Source organism: Lissotriton helveticus, chromosome 3_1 (genome assembly GCF_964261635.1).
Source record: "Lissotriton helveticus chromosome 3_1, aLisHel1.1, whole genome shotgun sequence".
In the NCBI taxonomy this organism is placed as follows: domain Eukaryota; kingdom Metazoa; phylum Chordata; class Amphibia; order Caudata; family Salamandridae; genus Lissotriton; species Lissotriton helveticus.
The window spans coordinates 2088722279-2088741548 of record NC_136061.1 but is presented as its reverse complement, the minus strand read 5'-3'; the positions used below and the strand labels follow the sequence as shown (position 1 = coordinate 2088741548).

Genomic DNA, 19270 nt, shown 5'->3' with positions numbered 1-19270 from the left:
AGCCCCCACAAGACACCCTGTTTTTCCCACATGCACCTGGAGCAAAGTCACCAAACCCCAGTAAACCACCACCCTGAACGAAACCAAACCTCACCTCAAGGACTCTCTCGAACTCGACATCCAGAATTTATCCAAGTGGATCACCTTAGCGGCTGACACCATCGCCCTTTAGAAGAAAATTCCCAGCAGAAGAACCAACAAACATGCCAGCTAGTACACCCCCAAACTTCTGACCCTCAAACACCACTTCAAGAAGCTCGAAAGACTGTGGCGCTCCGATAAGACCCCCTGCAAACCGCAACTTCTTCAACACTGTCCTCAATAGCTACCATCACTGGCTCAAGGAGACCAAGAAACAAGTGCTCACCATCTGCTTAGAAGCGAATACCAACCACACCAAGGAACTCTTCAACATTGTCCGAGAGTTTGCCTGCCCCTCTGCCACGAGAACACCATCCGCCCTTCCCAAGCCCTCTGCGACACACTAGCAGGCTTCTTTCACCACAAGATCACTGACATCCACAGATCAAATTGAAAATGAACAACATCGACTCTTCTTTGGAATACTTTGGCGTTCTAATTGCTTAAATTGTTATATTTCCTGTAAAGTGTGCTGGGCTACTGTTTGTATTGTTGTAATTTTGTGCAAGCCGGTGGTGTCACTACCAGCTACCCATTCATTGGAGGTATAGGGGATTGTGCCTCAAGCCCATTTGCACCTTTAGTTTGTGACTAATAGGGATTTTAGGACGTGTGCGGACATCATTGCTTTGATTCCCACATTTGTGCGATTTACAATGCGACATTTGTTTGTATTCAAGCATTTCATGCATGTCCTACTTAATAGCGCTCCTCCATGCGAAGAGTAGGGGGGAATGTAGGGAAGAAATGGGAAGATGGCATTATGCATGTGACATAGTGAATGCATGCATGATGGCTATCTGAAAAATAACCAAGCGTGGTACAATGTGCTCCGGTGGTCCCTGATTAAATGCAGATCAGAAATAATGGCACACGTAGGTAATTTGTGCGTATTACTCAATGGTGGACTATTTGTAAGCTTCAAATGTTTCGCGTTCTGCCACATTTGGTGAGTATTTAAAATTAAGTATCTAGTGGATGCGCGTGATTTATATCAAGAGAACACATTTAACACAGAAAGACGGATGGGACATATTGACTGACAACATGAATGCAGCCTCACTTTGGTTTGAAAATCGCCTCATGGATCCAATCATACAATGCTACACCCAATTCTGACCCTAAAAAGAGTAAAAAGGCAGAGACAGCAGTTGCGGTAATGTGCTTACTCGCACCGTGGCTCCTGCCCATTGCTAGCTGGCGCTTGTACTCGCGTTTATCTGGGGCTAGAAATCATTGTAACCTACGTTGTGGATCGGATCCCGCCGTTGTGCGGTCTGCTTAAGGTCTTCCTGTTAGAAGTAGGAAGACTGAGGAAGTGGTCACGTCATCACATGGTCGGAACTACGAGGCTCGCATGTTCCAGAAAGTAGTGCGCTGACCTTACGGAGATAGTGGCATGATGTGAGGCTGCGGCTGCGCATTAGGGTGCCAATAACTAGAACGTTAGTCAGATGAACACTATGGCAAAGCCTGAGGACGCTGCTGTGCATTACTGGGGCAATATTTACAGGCAGACTTCAAGTACTCTAATGGCTCATCTTATACAGGCTGTCATATGGAGAGCTCTAGAGTAATGTATGTGGGCACAGTCCTGACGCTGGGATGGGTGTCTGGGCTCTACCTCAGACGTGTTTCATAAGGAGATATATTAGTGCATAGTACTATGACATGGTGTGTATCTGGGGTCTCTGTGGGCCTATTGCCTAGTACCACGCATCTCCATCATTGGAACCATATAATACAATATGATTATTTTCTCTGTATAATCTTCCATGGCACATTGTCATTAAGACCTTTGGTGTGAGTTGAGTCTATACACCCAACGTTGCTCTTTTCCCAAAAGTATGTCTTGTACATTTCCAGTTTATGCATCTAGTTGTTCAATGACCACCCAGGTCATGTCATTGGTCGTGTGTCCTGCAGTTAGGAAATGGTCGGTCAGTTTCGTGGTATTCCGCTTACATCGGATGTTGCTCCGATGTTCGCATATTCTGGTCTTTATTTTGGGGCTGGTCATGCCCACGTACCTCAGTTGACATGGGCATGTGATTAGATAGATCATGTTAGCTGAATTACAGTTGGTGTGTCTTCTGTTATTCCATATTTTTCCCTGTTCAAGGTCTATGGTTTTTGTAGTTTTGGTTAAATGACAGACTCTTCAATTGCCACAGGGAAAGTGGCCAGTGACATTTGGTAGACCCCATGCATTAAGCACCGTGTTGTTGGTTGGAGTTAGTTTGGTGTCCACACGCCCTAATAAACTATCTCGTACGTTTTGTGATCTTTCTATAGGAGAATAGTGGTTTTTCCCATTGTAGTTTACCTGAAGTTACAATTTTCCAATTATTCTGGATCATTTTGGCGACTTTGTTTGAGATTGAGTAGTATATGGTCACACAAGTTAAAGGGATGGTAGATTCTGTGTGCTCTGTACTCTCTAGTAGGCTTTCCTGATTCTGGTTTCTTGCTCTTTTTTTTTTTTTTTTTTTTTTGGGCTTTATTGATGATATGTTAGGATAACCCCTGTCCATCAGTTTTGTTGTGAGTGAGTCTGACTGTGATTTAAAGTCCTTGACTTCACTGCAATGGCGTCTTAATCTGAGGTATTGCCTATAGGGTAAATTTTCCCTCAGTGGTCTAGGATGAAAATTTTCGAAGCGCAGCAGAGTTTTTTGCTGTGGATTTAAAATGGGTCTTGGTGGTGAGGCCACCTTTCTGTGCCTCTATCCAGATCCAAAAAGGTGATGCTCTCTCGGCTTTTAGCGTGCGTGAATTTTAAGTTGGGGTCAAGGGTGTTAATCCAATCAAGTAATTCTAGCAGTCTGTTTTCGGTATTTGTCCATATTAGGAAGACGTCATCTATGTATCTCTTGTAGAATGGTATATTCTTGCCAAATGGAGACTGGGGGTTCAGAATGTCTAGTCCTTCAATATTGGACACATGTAGTCAGGCCATGCTCGGCGCGAACGTGCTGCCCATTGAAGTTCCGTATTGTAGAAATAGAGTGCCTTCATATTTGAAAAAGTTGTCTTGTAACTCTAATTCAGCACATACAGGACGAATGATTTAGGTGTCCTATAATTCCATTCCGTACTGTTAAGTGAGGTGCGGAGGACCTCAAGTGTGTCATTTTGAGGTAGGCTGGTGTATAAGCTTTCAATATCCATGCTCACTAGGATTGATGTTGCGGGGTTGAATTGAAAGTTGGTTATGTGGCTTAGTAGGTCTTTTGTATCTTTCAGATAGGCAGGGGTTGCCTGTACCATTGGTTGCAAAAAGAAATCGCAAAAGCGAGACAGCGGTTTCAAAAGTGAACCAATGCCAGACACGATGGGTCTGCCAGGCGGGGGTGTTTTGTTCTTATGAATCTTCGGGATTGTATAAAAGTATGGTATGTTGGTGCCCCTTGAAGTCAGGAATGCAGCTTCTTGTTTTCTGATGTCTCCATTCGATCCTGCCTCATGTACCAGTATTTGTATTTTGCTTTTGAGGGTGTTACTTAGATCTTGTTGCAGTTTGCGATAGTGTCAACTAGAAGGCGTAAGCATTCAGTGTGGTATACACTTCTGTTTTATAGGACTATACCACCTCCCTTGTCCGCAGGTTTTATGATGATGGCATCATTATTTTTCAGCTCTTTGATGGTGGCAAACTGTTTCGCACTTGTATTTTTGAAAATATGGTCTTCTGTGGTATTTTCTGTCCCTTTGTAGATAGCTTGTTCAAAGGCTATTAGTTCCACAGGTGTAGTGTGTGGTGGTGGGTTAAAGGTGGATTTAAGTTTCAAGGTAGTGTCGCCTTTATCCTCGTTCTGTGTTTCTGCAGGTGATTGATTTTCAAAAAAGTCTTTTAGTCTTAGCTTCCGAAAGAAGTCAGAAAGCTCACAATGAAGTTGAAATGTATCAAGTTTGGCAGTTGGTGAAAAGCCCAGTACTTTGTTAAGTACTTCTTCCTCTGCATCTGTGAGGATGTGGCCCCACAGGTTAGTGACTAGTGTCTGCTTCCACTCGGTCTTGCCTGTGGTTCCTTTGTTTTGCTGCGTGTGTTGGCACTCGGGTTCATATCTTCCTCCCAATGTACTTTTCCTCTTTGGGTTTGTCTCCCTCGTCCTCTACGGCCTGATCCTAAAAAAGGAAACCTGTGGTTGGGGTTCCTAAATTGTGGTGGTGGTTGTGTGAATTGGGGGTTCCAGCCATACAGCATTGGTGGGGCCACCAGTGGTAGCATTTGTGGTAAAGGGCCTTGGTAGTTAATTTTTCCGCCTTGATATGTATTGGGCCAGGGTTGTTGTCAGTTGGTGTTGTGCCCTCTGCCTCTTTGTCTATTCCTGTAGTTTCCATTGCTTGATCCATAGCTTTCATTGCTAGATCCGCTACTAATGAAAGATCCATCATCTGTAGAGACTGACTTGTCCACTTTGTGTATTTGCAACATTGTCCATACCCAGGGACTCAACATCACCTCCTATGCTGAAGACACCCAGCTCGTCCTTTCCTTCTCAGAAGACCCACACACCTCAAGATACAACTTCCAAACCACCTTGACCAACATCTCCCCTTGGATGAAAAACAACTGCCTGAGACTCATCTCGGACAAGACTGAGGTAATCATATCCGGAAACCAGCCTCAACTTGTGACGACACCTGCTGGCCCTCTGCTCTCTGCCTATCACCCACCCCGTCGAATCATGTACGCAACCTCTGAATCATCCTCGACTCCCATCTCACCATGAAACAGCTCAACGCCGTATCCACTGCCTGCTTTCATACGCTCACCATGTTTCGCCAGATCTTCTGCTGGATCCCCATCTCGACCAGGAAAACAGTAACCCCAGGCCCTGATCTCCAGCTGACTCAACTACGACAAAGCTTTCTACGCCAGAACCACCAAATAACTCACCTGCCTCCAAACCTTTTAGAATTTGTTGGCAAGACTCGTCCTCGACCTTCCCAGAAGATCCAGCATCACCCTTCACCTCAGGTCCCTCCACTGGCTTAGTGTTCAGGAAAGATGCCACTTCAAGCTATTCAAACACACACCTATAAAGACCTCCACATTACCGGACCACCTACATCAACAGCCTGACTGTCCACTGATCAGAGAGCTCCGCTCCTCCACCCTTGCCTTAGCCCACGCCCCACGCATCAGTCGCAGCCGATGCGGGGGCCGCTCCTTGTCCTACCTTGCAGCCAAGTCCTGGAACAACCTCCCCTTCCACCTGTGCACCTCCCCCTTTCTGAATGAATTCAGGAAGCAGCTCAAGACCTGGCTCTTCGACCTCCACCTCTGACTGAGGCTCCCTCACAGAGCCTGGAGACCCCCCCCCCCGTGGTGACGAGCTGCGCTATACCAGCTCCACTGATTGATTTGGTTTTTGTTTTCCTTATAGATTGTAGTTGGAAGCCTTTTAAAGTCCCATGTAAATGTCTCGGAGTCATGAGACAGGAAAAATACATGTTGCCACTACTTTCTTGTGTAGTGAGTATGACCGTGTCAAGGCAGATGTTGCAGGGGAGCAGCAGTGCCTGACATTGTGAATAGTCTAGGGATGCAGCACACATTTTTGTTAATTTTTGTTCCTCTTTTAGACATTGTTTTGTTGTCAACTTGACTTCGTTCTTTACAGCGTGTCAAACCTTCATCTTAACTCTTTTTCTTTTCTGTATGAATCATAAACTATTCCAAAGGTTATACAGAATATATTAGGACTTTTCCGTATTGACTCACCTTTCATTTGTTTTAGATCATACTATTTTTAGGTCTCGTCCTCGAGACCTATTGCTGCCGAGATCCCTCTCAAGGGAGACAGGCCAGGGCACGCGCGGCAGTTCGGGACCGTGGACGCGCACAGGCACGCGCACAGGCACAGGCACGCGCACAGGCACGCGCACAGGCACGCGCACAGGCACGCGCACAGGCACACACAGGCACACACAGGCACACACACAGACACATCCCCTCCCTCTCTCCCCCCACCCCCCACTCACCGGGCTCTTTCCGCGTGTCCCTCTCCCTCCGCAGCGGGTCAGTCTCGGCAGCAGGCAGACTCGGAGCTCTGCGTGTCTTCGGCGATCCTCAGCCTCCGTGCATGCTCACGGCGACTGCGTCTCATGCTGTGTCACCGCGCTGTTTTGCGCCCGGTGATCCTCAGCTTGTTCTCAAAGTGGCGTCTGCAGCTGTCAGTCTGGGAAGGTTCATTGCATCTCACACTAGGTGTTTTTCCCTTCTTTGCTTTAGCGTAACACTGCTAATGCTAAGCAGCGAAGGCACCTATTCCAAAAATGTTTTATCACTTTTAGTGTTTGCGTGCTGAACTTCATTCCGTTTCTCTGAACTAATATTACATTTTGTCGTCATGTAAGCATTTGTTTAGCGTGCATCTTTTTCAGTCAGGCATTATAATAAGAGTAGGTGATGGGTATTGCGTCGTTCCCAAAAAACAACCGCAGAATACGACCGTGTAAGTGCCATGACAAGTACATTCTAAGCGCCGCACAATTGCAGGAAGTGACTTAATTCGGTATACATAGGGTTTGTTATCAGAAACAGATGCGCATATTATTATTATAAACTAGGTGGAGCAGCAGAGGGCCCCGGGTGGGGAGTCGTGATGCAGCGCGGGGCCGGGCCGGGGCGTGTCACGTGTGCTGACAGGAGGGTTGGTCAGCAGAGCATTTCTCCAAACTGAAGTCAGAGCGGGCCGGGGAGGCAGGCACTGCAATGGAAACAACCTAATGCACAGGATCTATATGCTGCAGTGCGTTCAGCCTGGGACTTGGAGAAGGCTGGCTCTGACGCTGATTTTCCAGTAGGGACAAGACTCAGTAAGTACTTGGTATTGAGAAATCCTGCGCCGCAGTTTTACGTTGTCCATATTCAAATGGATTCTTGCTTTTAACTTTCGGCTCTTCTACAAACGGAGCCGTACGAGCTGCCGGTTCCTGCGGATGTTGGATGCTGCGGGGCATTTCTGTTCCCTGCTCCTTGCTGGCTGTTATCAGAGAGGCACCGTATACACAAACACAGCGTGGGGGAACCAAACACGTCTGCCCTAGAAATATTTCCCTCTGATAAACAACTCTGTGCTCAGGGCGGTTTGCTGGGATCCCAAATAATATTTGCCTGCTACCTACACTGTGACGTGCGGCTATTTCGCTGCATTTGTGCTAAACCACGACCTGTTGTTTTTCACACTCTTAGTCATTTAAAGATTTTCTTGTGCCAAGCAGTGAGCTGGTTCATGCCGCAGAGCCGTGGCACTCTAGCAGAAAGTTTGGTGTCATGTCAGCACTCGGAGGCTTTTTGCAGGGTGTGGTGAGCTGTGCAGACTGAGCCTTCTGTGCATGTGAAAAGTTCTCCGAGTACCGCCCTGTCCAGTGTGACTCCATGACTTGAGGCCGAGGGTAGTCCCCGCAGAGGCATCAGCTGCCTCTGCTCTGGCCGAGCCTGGAAGTGGTCCAAGCTTCTGTCTGACGAGACGGCTGTTCCTGGGAGTGCTAAATGAGATGTGCTTTTGTCTAAGTGGCGCAGAACTACTGACGCGCTAACTCAAGTCGCTCGTTTTGCCTCTGTTTGTGGCACTCTAGCAGGAAGCGACGTGTGAGGGGCGGAAGAACGTAAACATTGGTCGTGGTTTCCCAACGGGGTGGACTTCTAGGCCTCTTAGTACATTTCTCAACTGACTGCGTAATTCATTATAAACTGCTGTGAGGGGTGAGGCTGAGAGGAATGGCAAACGTGTATATCTTACATCTTTTAGGCATGTCAGTGTTTCCCATGTAAGTTTCTGTTTTGCACATTTACATTATGGACCTGAACAGCTCAGTTCATTACTTGAAACTGATTTATTTTAAAGAGGGACAACTACACGTGCGTCAGGAGGCCAGCCCTCACTCAGTGTACCCCCTGTAACCCCCATGTGTGTGGCTCGAGAGCTCAGAGGAAAGGTTGGTTTGTCCTGCCTCTGCGACCATTGTTAGGTGATTCATGCACAGCTTTGAGTCACACACACAATGGTAATATACTTCTTCGTGAGTCTCTTCCCTATCTCCCGAGTGCCGAATGTGACTGCCAATGTTAACTCTGTTTGTACGTTTCGGTTTATGCAATGCTGCTTGGCAGGCCTGTGCCCAGGCACCAAATGTGAGACTGGACGTGACTCCCATTGGCCTGGATGCAGTGTAGCACAGTTCTTGAGTTTCAATGCAGAAGGAATGTCCAGCTAGAGTTGCTACCAGTGAAAACATTAAATATATATATGCATAACACTAAAGTAAAAACAAATATCAAGCAACACGCTCATTAAAATCACAGAACGTCAGAAATTAATACAAAGTAGTAGTATCATTGAGCAGCCACACATACGATTCCTGATCATTTTAATGAGCATAGTAACTGCTGTTTATGATCGAGTGGCCTTAATTAGATGAATCACAGCATCTTTCTTAGGAAGCAAAAACCAACACTACCCTTACTGAGTACCAAGCCTGCCACCAAAAACTATACCTCCTGCTACACTGTTTTTGATCAACAGTTGAACGAGATCACAGGTAAACTTACAATCACAATACAATGACCTGTAGACAACCTGTGGGAAGATTCTCTGTGTGTGCTTTCAATATATTTTTTCCAGGAAATCTGCTCTGCCTTCCAATTTTGTGTTAGGGTTTTCAAAGTATCTTAAAAACTCAAAAGTTGTAGCTATTGAAAGTCAATAGTTACTGGTTATATTGGGTCAATGCCTCCACATCCAGGATGGAAAGGCTGTAATACTGAAGGAAACAGACTGAGTTCTTACCTATGGCTGACCGTGGGATTCTGGACCCTGCAGAGTAAAGGGGACACAAAGACCAGTCGGAAGTTTCTTCAAATTCTGGATCGGGCTAGGAATCAAACAAGCACTTCACTGGACTCCTACATAGCCATGAATTGTGAGTTGAACCATGCAACTGGGATTGTAGGCCACTGAGAATAGTAGTGGGCTTATGGTGTTTTGCCCGCTGGCCTGATCTAGTAGTTACCAAGAAAGGGCAACATCAGCATGTCCTACAGAGTTGAAGCAAGTAAATCTGGGCAAAGGGAGGGAGTCTGCTTGCCAGGCAGTCACCATCCAGCTCACCTTTACCTGCAGCATCTCATGGCAACCATCCTCTCGTCTACTCGTACAGGGTAAAGAGGGAATCTTGGTGCTCTGTGTAATAATTTGTAGAGACTTTGAGTGGGCCATGGGCGTCCACCTTGGTGAGATCAACAGCAGAAGCAGGGTAATATGCAAGCAGAACTCCATCAGGGAACTGGAGTTTTCCCCAACCTTCAGGAAATGAGCAGTTTTAGGTTCAACAGCGAAAACGTGGAGTAGAAGGGTCCATCCAGGTCGATGTGGCTGTGGTGCTTCAAAGTAGAGCTCCAGCTGTCTGCCTGATCTGAGTGCTCCTGAAGTGTTCCCACAGGCTGGTGTGGCTGGGCAGAGTCACTTACTTTGGTAGTCACAGACACTTTTTATGGAGTGATGCTGAATGCCTTGAACTGCACAAACTTCAGACTCTGTATAGAAGAACCTTGATAAAGCTTCCTCTCACCCAATGTCAGTGCTTCTTCTGCGCCCACTTACCACGGTGTGTTTAGGCTCAACTGCTTCATTTTCAGGCTTCTTTCAGCTGGTTGTCAAATCGCTAAGCCAAAAGTATGTGTGCACCACTCTTAGTACATATGGTCTGACACTGGGGTGATGACATGCAGCTCTTAACCTTACTTAAGGGTTTGCACCATGGCCAGAAAGACCTACAAGTAATTTGGGATTCCAGAAGAGGGCGGCAGGGCAGAAATGCTGTCTGAGCATCTTACTGCTCTCAGAGGTCATTTGGTGAGCTCTCAGGTCCAGCTGTGTAAAATGGATCCACTCTGGCATGGCAGAACAGACTTCTATATCTCAGAAATCAGGCAAAGACAGAGCGGTCCAGGACTGCGTCAGTCAATGGACACCAGCAAGGCCCTCCATAAGGAAAAGTTGGCATTAATATCGTGATCATTTGAAGTTTAAAGTGTACCGACAGTAAGCTATTAATGGAGTAACCAACACCCAACTTAACAACAAAGTTACTTCAGTCTTGGCTTGTTGGCAGAATTTCCTCTGTTCTTTGTTCTCATTCTCTGTATTTCAAGAAGAGACGATTTGAGGAGATTAACCCCGGTGCAAGGGGACGGGTTTGTTTGCTGAACGTCGGTCCAACAGGAGTAGCCACTCCCAGACAGGCAACATGATTTCTTACCATGGTAAGCAGCTTGAAGTAGTCTTCTGGGGTGAAGATCACAATTGTGAGGTACTTTGGTCTGTTACAAGGCACCCACTTAACATACCATCATCTCTATTCACCTCATTTAGGAAGTCTGTGGCACCTGCAGACAGTTGTAACTGCATTTATAAGTATAATTACATATCTTATAAAAATCCACTATGTATTGCAAGCAAATGTTCTATTTATTCTTTTTACAAAAAGTGAAATATACCAGGTACACCGACTCGTGGACATGCTTTCTATTCTCTTGTTTGACACCAATCAGAATCAACACTGTGGGAGAAATACTGTAGCTGGAGAGAGGTGAAACATTTTCTCTGGCCCAGTTTATGAGTAATCAGTTTTCCTTAAGGAAAACTGCCAGCTTACATGCTTATGTTGAGTCTGACTATTCTAGTGTGGGTACACCCTTGCTGGTCTAACATGAGTTAGGCTTTGCGCATACCACCAAAGTGATGTACACATGATGGAAGAATTTGAAATTAAACATACAAGAGCTATGTGGACTTAAGACCTCGGTTATTTAAGAGGTCATGGCGTACCTAAGTGGTTTTAACCTCTGGTCCAGGGACCCCTCGGGGTCCGCGAAGGCTACTCAGTGTGTCTGTGGCTACATAGAAAATGAAATAATATTAACGGAACAATAAAATGTATGTATATGAAGAAGCAAAAATTAAAATTGACATTTTTAAAACGCTCTGTAAATGTGAAAGAATTTGAAATTGGAGGCGAAAAATTAAGTTAGTATCCTCCGATTGATTTGTGGGAGTAATGCGAGTGCATCAAACACAATATAGTATGGGCGATGAGTAGCCTAAACTGAATTGTTAACCTTCCCATGAAGATTCATATTTTTTTTTATTTATTTGGGAATTAAATAAAATATTTCACCAGTTTGAATGCTTGTTTCTGTATTGTTGTGTATTGTTTTGCATGTCCAATCATCAAAAATGCTTATGGCAGGGTCCCCGGCTGTAAACCATGACTGTGGGGTCCTCGAATTCCAATAATGATTCATTGGGGCTCCCTGGGCTTCAGTAATGGTTAAATGTGGTCCATAGAAGTCAAAAGGTTACGAACCACTGGGGTAGCTAAAGCAAAGCGTTTAGCAGTTTCTGGGAAAGGCTATGACTCCTATTAAACTTGTATATGGAAAGCATAAGAACAGACATTGTTCTACTAGAAATCACAAACCAAAATGCGTGACCCTATCTGTGTCCTACTTGTGAAAATGGCAACAGTCCTGTGCTCCCTGCCCAAGTGGATTCAAGCTAGCCTGGCTGATAAGGGGTGATACCCCAAAAAACGGTCCCAGGATGCTTGTTTCTGGTACAAGGAGGACCTGGCTTGGCAGTTCAGGCTGGAGTGTTCCGATGAGGAGCAGGGTCAAGACTGATTTGCATATGTCTGGGTCCAAACTGGGGTAGCATAGTGGGCAAACAAAAATGGATTAAACCCAAATCTGTTGACAGGTGATGACTGTTTGCATTGTTCAGCATTACGTCCACCATCTAGAGATAGCATATATTTTTGAATGATACAAATCTCTTGTAATAATACCAAAATAGCCTTTGTAGTCCTGCTCATTTTGAAAATTTCGAAAACCAGCATTGTCAAAGCCAATAGGCCACGTCTATGTGAGCTATTGGCCTTGGCAATTATTTTTGCCAGTGCTATATAGCAGTGTGGCTGCAGTGCAGCATGGCTAAAAATAACTTTTTTTAAAGTTCGATGATGCTGTAGGAAACCTGGGAAAAACAGGTAAGGCCAATATTCATTGCCTGGTCACATAAGCTTTTTTTTCTTACGTAAACCTTGTTTCCATTGTCTCAACATGTCTGTAAACACAGTGAGATGAGCACTTGACTGTTCTTTTCGACTTTTAAAGAATTTGAAAACAGTGGTCAGGTGGTATGTTAGAGAATATAGTGCAAAGGAGGCATAATGTGCCAATCATTCTAGGTACAATTTTCGAACTGAAAACGCACATATTCAAAACTCCTTCCTATGCAGAAACATAGTGCATGCTTTATTTTACTCCAGAGGTATTTTTGAATACCAGGGACAGAATTAGTCCTGGGCGGAGTTTGAAAACTCCGCCAAGCTACGTGGAGTTCCGCGAGCTGCAGAGTACATTACCTAGTGCCGTTCGCACTGATTTTTAGGGCTGCGTGTTTGTCACGCACTGTAAAATCAGCGTGAACAGCATCCTGCGCAGCGCAAGAGGGATCTTTTCTTTCTGCCACTCGAGTAGAAGTTCTACTCGAGAGGTAGCTTAGCTTCCTCAGCATGAACGGAAGGTTTCTCAACGTGAGCGGTAGCGACCATTTGCAACCACCTGCGTTGAGAAATCTCGCTGGGAAGCATTTTAGCGTTGGAAATTCCGGAGCTCGGAGTGTGAAAAACACAGTGAGCGGAGTTTACAACCCAGGCAAAATGGGAGCAAAAAAAGGGGTACCCCTGAAATAAGTTCCTAAATCAGGGAAAGTAATCCTAGTGTAAATATAAACATTTAGGAACAAAATAAATACAGTGGACCTAAACAGAATAATTAAATCACGAATGCCAGAAAATACATGTCATCAATAATACATAGAGATAATAATTTCACAGGGTTATTTTTAATTGAAAAAGATTTTTTTCTCTAAATATATATTAAATACAGTAAATACACAGTAATTCAAAAGTTAATTCATAGAATGATAGAACTAAAACATGTCACTAAGTGTCAGGTCAGACAATCAATGGTCCCAATACAATTCATAATGATAAGTTGTAGTGAATTGGGGCATGGCTAGGGAATGTGTTCCTATGCGCGTTTCGGCTATGTGCCTTCATCAGGAAGCCATGTTTTCAGAAACAGAGATGTAACCTTCAGTAGTGTCCCACAAAATCAGGCAGTCGTAAAGCTGGTCGATACTTGGTAGAGTTATAAGGGAGGGTTCTCTAGGAGCCCCTTTTCGAGAAGATCTAGGTCGCAACTGGGTGACTACGGATGGCAAAAGCAACCAGTTGCCGATGAATGGAGGCGATGAGTCAGGGTGGAAGGTGCAGAGCCCTGCAGCCGGGTCCCGGTAATCGCTGAGTATTTCAAAGTCTCTACAGAAGTAGATAAAGCAGATTCAAAAATCCAAATGTTAAGGGCAGAAGGACTGTCCTGCGATACTTGTATAATTCCTGCCAAAGAAAGTCTCGTGTATAGATTGGTCGCAGTCAAAAATAGATCGCAGTCAAACGACGGGCAGAAATGGTGCCTGGTGATGAGGTGCACGAGCTAGCAGGATGCTCAATGTATCAGATGGTGGACGGCGTCTCAACGATGGTCGGCTCGGCAGCCCTCGCCAGGGTCCGGCGTCTCAACAATGGTCGGCTCGGCAACCCTCTGCTCCAGTCGGAACGTTTCCGAAACATTTCTATTATTCCCCAGAGTGTTCTCGTTCCTGGTGGTGACCTACTTTCTTATTTCTGAAATGCTGTTCCGTTGATTTACGCTACGTCAACATCTTCAGGTCTCCCTTCACATATCCCTGTGGATAATGGTGAAATTAAGCTCTTTATTCACAAATCGGCACCCACTATGCACTTCGATGTTATTTTTGTAAAATGGGTCAATATGGATTTGAATTATCGATCTTGTAAGAGTACATTTGTTGTTCTTGTGGTGAATGCCTCAAAGTGTCTATTTTCGAAAATTATACCATCTAATTTTTGACTGCATAAGATTTGGTTTTGGCAGCGCTCCCGTAACGAGCAAGTTTCAACTGTCCGGATGTGGTGCGTAGTGGAGGGTACCTTAAACTGCAGGCATCTGCCAGAAGAGGTGTACCGGCCCCTGGTGGGGTTGCACAGAAGTTATGTGAAGCTGCTTGATTCCCTAACAGATCATAGTTTACTTGGGAATGTCTGCATGTTGAATAATGGGAACTTAGATGATTAAGTTCAAAAGAAGGGTTTTTACAGATTTTCTTGGCGTTTCCTTGGTAGTAACAACACTACTTCCTCTGAAGGCCAAGCAGTCCGTCCACACACTGTACCCCCGGAGGTAATATGTCATTACCTCACACACTATTTTCGTTGTTTTGATAGTCTTTTCAGATGGGTCATGTTGGCTGCTCGGTCGCATATAAACGGTTAACAATTCTCAATAAATGCTTACGAAGATTGGGAGAACTTAGTTGAGCCTTACCAACAAAATGCCCACCTTAAATTGCATTATTAACTAGCTAGTGTAGTGTGCTCCTCATCGGCTGAAGCACATGCGCAGGGACACGTGGCAAGACTTTCTCTTTCTGACCGCGTGTTATAATATTGTCCTGTCATGTTGTTAAAGTGTTCCGCAGCCAGTTGGGGCAAATAGGAGATAGTAGCCCGATCGCAACTAGCAATTTCACTGTGATGTCTCATCTGCTTCTACTGGCTCTCACGCTGGGTGCTCTTTATCCCATGAGTGACAAACAGCTGCATCGTGGTGGTCGATTACCAATTCTGTCCCTACCTCTATATGACAGGGCGTAAACGCTGTTACCAAATATGTATAATTAGATCGTCTAAGTAGTGGGACGAAGTGAAGCGGTTAGATTTAGGCGGTACACTGTTTTGCAGCAGGTCATCTGTTTCATTGAGGTACCACATCTTGGATTATTGTTCGTCCACTTTATTGATTAGCCACCATTACTAGTGTTCCCCACAACCCTCTGTTATGACCCTTTGTCCGCTAAGTTCCTTCTGTGAATTGCACCTGATAGCATTTTTGGGTTGTTTTATAGAGAGTGAGTGAGTGTGTCTGTGTGTGTGTTGAGCTGTAAACCCACAACCCACACCAGCAGTGGGAGAGAGGCAGCAGTTTGAGAGACCTTTTATTTATGTTTTGGTTTTTGAAACAAATAAAACGCATTATTTGCAATGTTAATAGCTCAAACTCACGTAAATACACGACCTATTGCATTGCAAATGCAATAGGTCTCACATTTGCAAGATATTAAGCTATTGGCATTGTAAATGACAATGCCATTTATTTATCTGTTTTCAAAACCGACACATAAATAAAAAGTTAGTAATTTACAATGCCAATGGCTCTAACTTTTGCAAAGGCGAGACCGTTGCATTGTAAATGCTTGTTGTTACTTCTGCAGTGATCATCTATTGACTGTCAATTGCGAGTGAACTTCTGTTAATGTCCACAGTTTCATATCATTTTAGGAGTGTGATGGTGCTTTTCAGAGAAGGTGATTTTATTGTTGTGTGTAAATTTTTTCAGCTAGTTAAGGGGATGAATATGCACAATTTTGTGGAGCATGCGCGCAAACAAATGGGAGCCAAGAGGTACATCTAATGGGTTAGCTACTAATGTCTTCTCTCTATCTTGCAGTGGTCCTGGTGTGATTCTCGAAGGAGAATTAGTGGACTTTTCCCGCCATGCCATTACAGACATTAACAACAAGAAGGTGAGTGAACAGGGTCCTACTAATTCTGTAGTAGTTTAATAGGTTTAACGTGTGTGCTCTGTATTCTTCAACTACATATAGTCTACTGTTATAAAATTATTGTTTTATCTCCTAGGTTGCTAACAATGTGAATGATCATTCTGTACAGGTTGTACTGTATGAAATTGTTTGTGTAAATTTTTTTTTTTTTTTTTCTTTCTAAATCTTTGACCTTTGAAATCTCAACAGGAACGGTGGTATGTTCTGTATATAAGACCTAGTAGAATCCATCGCCGAAAATTTGATCCAAAGGGAAATGAAATTGAACCAAACTTTAGTGACACAAAGAAGGTGAACACGGGCTTTCTCCTGTCCTCTTATAGTAAGTATTGAGTAAACTGCACTTCTTTATTAATTACCTGAAGTACCCTTCCCTTTCTGCTGTTTGTCATTCCACAGGTATTGCATACCTTGGATGTGTAAAATGAGGGCAAATACTGATAATGTAGTCACAATTTAAGCAGATAGTGGTTCACATTCTGTAATGTATGTGTGTATGTATGTATTGGCATACTTGTATAGCGCAATGACTGTCACCCAACGGGTATCCTGGCGCTTAGACTTCAGTAATCCATACAACGATGTTTCCAGCTACTGCCATGCTTACATTGTCCTAGGGAAAAGATGTGTTTTTAAAGCTTTCTTAAAGGAAGGGAGGTCTCCCATACTTCTCAAGGATATCGGTAGAGAGTTCCACAGTCTAGCTGTGGTAAACCTGAAAGAGCGACCTCCCATCCTAGTCCTCACAATCTTGGGAACCACTACCAAGCAAGCTGAGGCCGAGCGGAGAGATCTAGACGGGATATACCAGGAGAACAAATCCTGCAATGGAGACGGACCCTGACCATGTAGGGCCCTGAACACCAAACGGAGGGCTTTAAAGTCAATCCGCTGAAGAACTGGCAACCAGTGAAGATCCGTGAGTGCCAAAGAGGAAGAGTCAGAACGCCGGCGCGAGAGGGCCAATTTAGCAGTGAAATTCTGTTCTCGCTGCAGTTTTCCCACCAAGGTGACAGGCGCCCCCAGAAGTAGTGCGTTACAGTAGTCCAACCTACTTAAGATGATACTACGCATTACCTCTGGCCTAGCCCGCATGGGAAGAAGAGGTAGAATCTTCCGCAGCGTGTTTAGTAGTGCCATACAGGTGGCCACCGTTTTATTCACGGACACATCCAGCTGAAGGTTGCAACCGAACATAACCCCCAGGTTCTGAACGGAGTCACCCGGGAGAATAGTGCCCTGAAATGAGGAAGGCCAAAAATCCTGAGGAAGAGGCCTAGGGGTGCGGTCCATTGAGCAGTGCAACACCTCGGTTTTGGAGCTATTAAATTGCAAGGAATTGTGACTCAACCAATCCGCCGTAGTGTCATACAACGGTGAAAGATCTCTTGTGACACAGCCTCCTTTCCCTCAAACGAGAAGATAAGTTGGGTGTCGTCAGCATAGTTGGTAACTGCTATGCCAAAGGATTTTATCAACTTAACCAGGGGGCGGAGGTAAAGATTAAATAAAATAGGGCTGATGGCCGACCCCTGGGGCACGCCCTGCCCAACCCCTCTGATGTTGGATTTGAAGGGTGGCACGGCCACCACCTGGTGTCTGTTACCAAGGCAGGACACTAGCCAATCCAGGGCCAAGCCAGACACCCCCACTTCCTCCAATCTCCTGATCAAGATTGTATGGCTGACCGTGTCGAATGCGGCCGACATGTCGAGCAGCACTAAAAAGGCTGCTCTACCTTGGTCGACACGCGTCCGAAGATAGTCCAAGACAGTCACCAATGCTAGTCCAGTCCCATGGGCTGGTCTAAAACCAAATTGAGCCACGTCCAGGCAGGCATTGGTCTCTAAGAAGCTGGATAGATGTTTTGTGGCCAATTTCTCCAGAATTTTAATTGGAAACGGAAGTAACAAAATCGGCCTGTAATTTGCTGGACAGGTGGGATCCAGTGTTTCCTTCCTCAGGAGTGGGGAGACCACCGCCAGCGTCCAGCACTCCGGGACCCGTGCTGAGCTGAAAGACTGACAACATATGGCAAAAAGTGGCGGAAAGAGCTCCTCACGGAACAGTTTCCAGAATTTATGAGGAAGTGGATCGAGGGGGGAGCCCGAGGAAACACCATTAGCCAGTGTACAGAAATCCTCAAAGGACGGAAAGGGAAAACTGTTCAACCGGATTAGCCTAGCATCCCTCTCCATAACAGGTGTTGAAGAGGAGTTAGGCAAAGATTGAAGGTCTGAGCCAGGCGATAAAACAAGATTGCTCAAAATGGTAGCAATCTTGTCCTCAAAGGCCTGTGCCAAAGCATCGCACAAGAGTTGAGAAGCGGGGATAACATTTGCAGCGCATGCGGGACGCGACAGATCTTTAACGATCTTGAATAGGGTCTGAGATTTATTCGCTGCTGACAGTAGCGGCGACTCTAAAAATCTGGCCTTGGCACACCTAATCTGAGCTTTATAGATCGCCAGTGCCTGTTTAAACAGGGCTCTATCGGATTCAAGATATTGTTTTCTCCAGGCACGCTCAGCCCGCTTGCACTGGAGTTTAAGCTGAGTAAGGTCCCTCGAGAACCAAGGCATAGCGTGTTTGGTCCTGTCTCTAGCTTTCCGCAGCGGGGCCAGTAGGTCCAATGAAGCAGAAATTCGCTGACTCAGGGTCCCATAGCTTTCATCCACACTATCTCCCAGAGTAAAACCATCCGGAAGCAGAGTAGGCAGAGTTGACTGTTTCAGGAGCTTTGACCATTGTCTACCCACCTTTATAGCACCTGAGCTGCCTCTCTTCACCGAGACGGCAGGAAGTGAGCGAGAGAAATGGACGAGCGCATGATCCGTCCAGCACAGAGGTAGGATATTCCGTATAGTCACCTGATTCACGTCTGCGAAGATCAAATCTAAGACATGGCCCCTTAGATGAGTCTGAGAGAGTACTAGCTGCTGCAGATGGATATTGCAACAAGCCTGTACCAGGTCTTTAAAAGCGGAGTCGGTAGGTCCATCCGGCCACAGATTGAAGTCTCCCAACACCATAAACCTGGTGTGGGAATTGGAAAGATCGAAAATAAGATCAATAAGCTCAGTCACAACGGGCAGAGCGCTGGCTGGAGGCCTATAGCACAACAGCCAAGTATAGAAGACACCTCCCTGACCATTTAAAGAGAAACCCAGCAGTTCACAGCCCGGAATTTCCTTAATAACAAGCTGGGAAAGATCTAGTGTCTCCCTAAAGATCAGACCAACTCCTCCTCCTCTAGCCCCCACCCGGGGATTATGTCTAATTTTATAGCCTGGGGGACAGGCTAAGCCCAATTCCACCGTGCTATTCACTTTGGTCCAGGTCTCAGT

At 45.3% G+C, this 19270-nt stretch overlaps 1 protein-coding gene across 2 annotated transcripts in view; it reads left to right on the top strand.

The window, feature by feature from the left end:
* ARPIN (actin related protein 2/3 complex inhibitor) overlaps nt 1–19270 on the top strand; it is a 229552-nt gene that overhangs the window by 29880 nt on the left and 180402 nt on the right. For both annotated transcript variants that reach the window (XM_078683241.1, XM_078683240.1), the window contains exons 2-3: nt 15809–15884; nt 16113–16245. In XM_078683241.1, coding sequence (XP_078539367.1) covers nt 15809–15884; nt 16113–16245 — 209 coding nt within the window. The remainder of the gene's footprint in view (nt 1–15808; nt 15885–16112; nt 16246–19270) is intronic.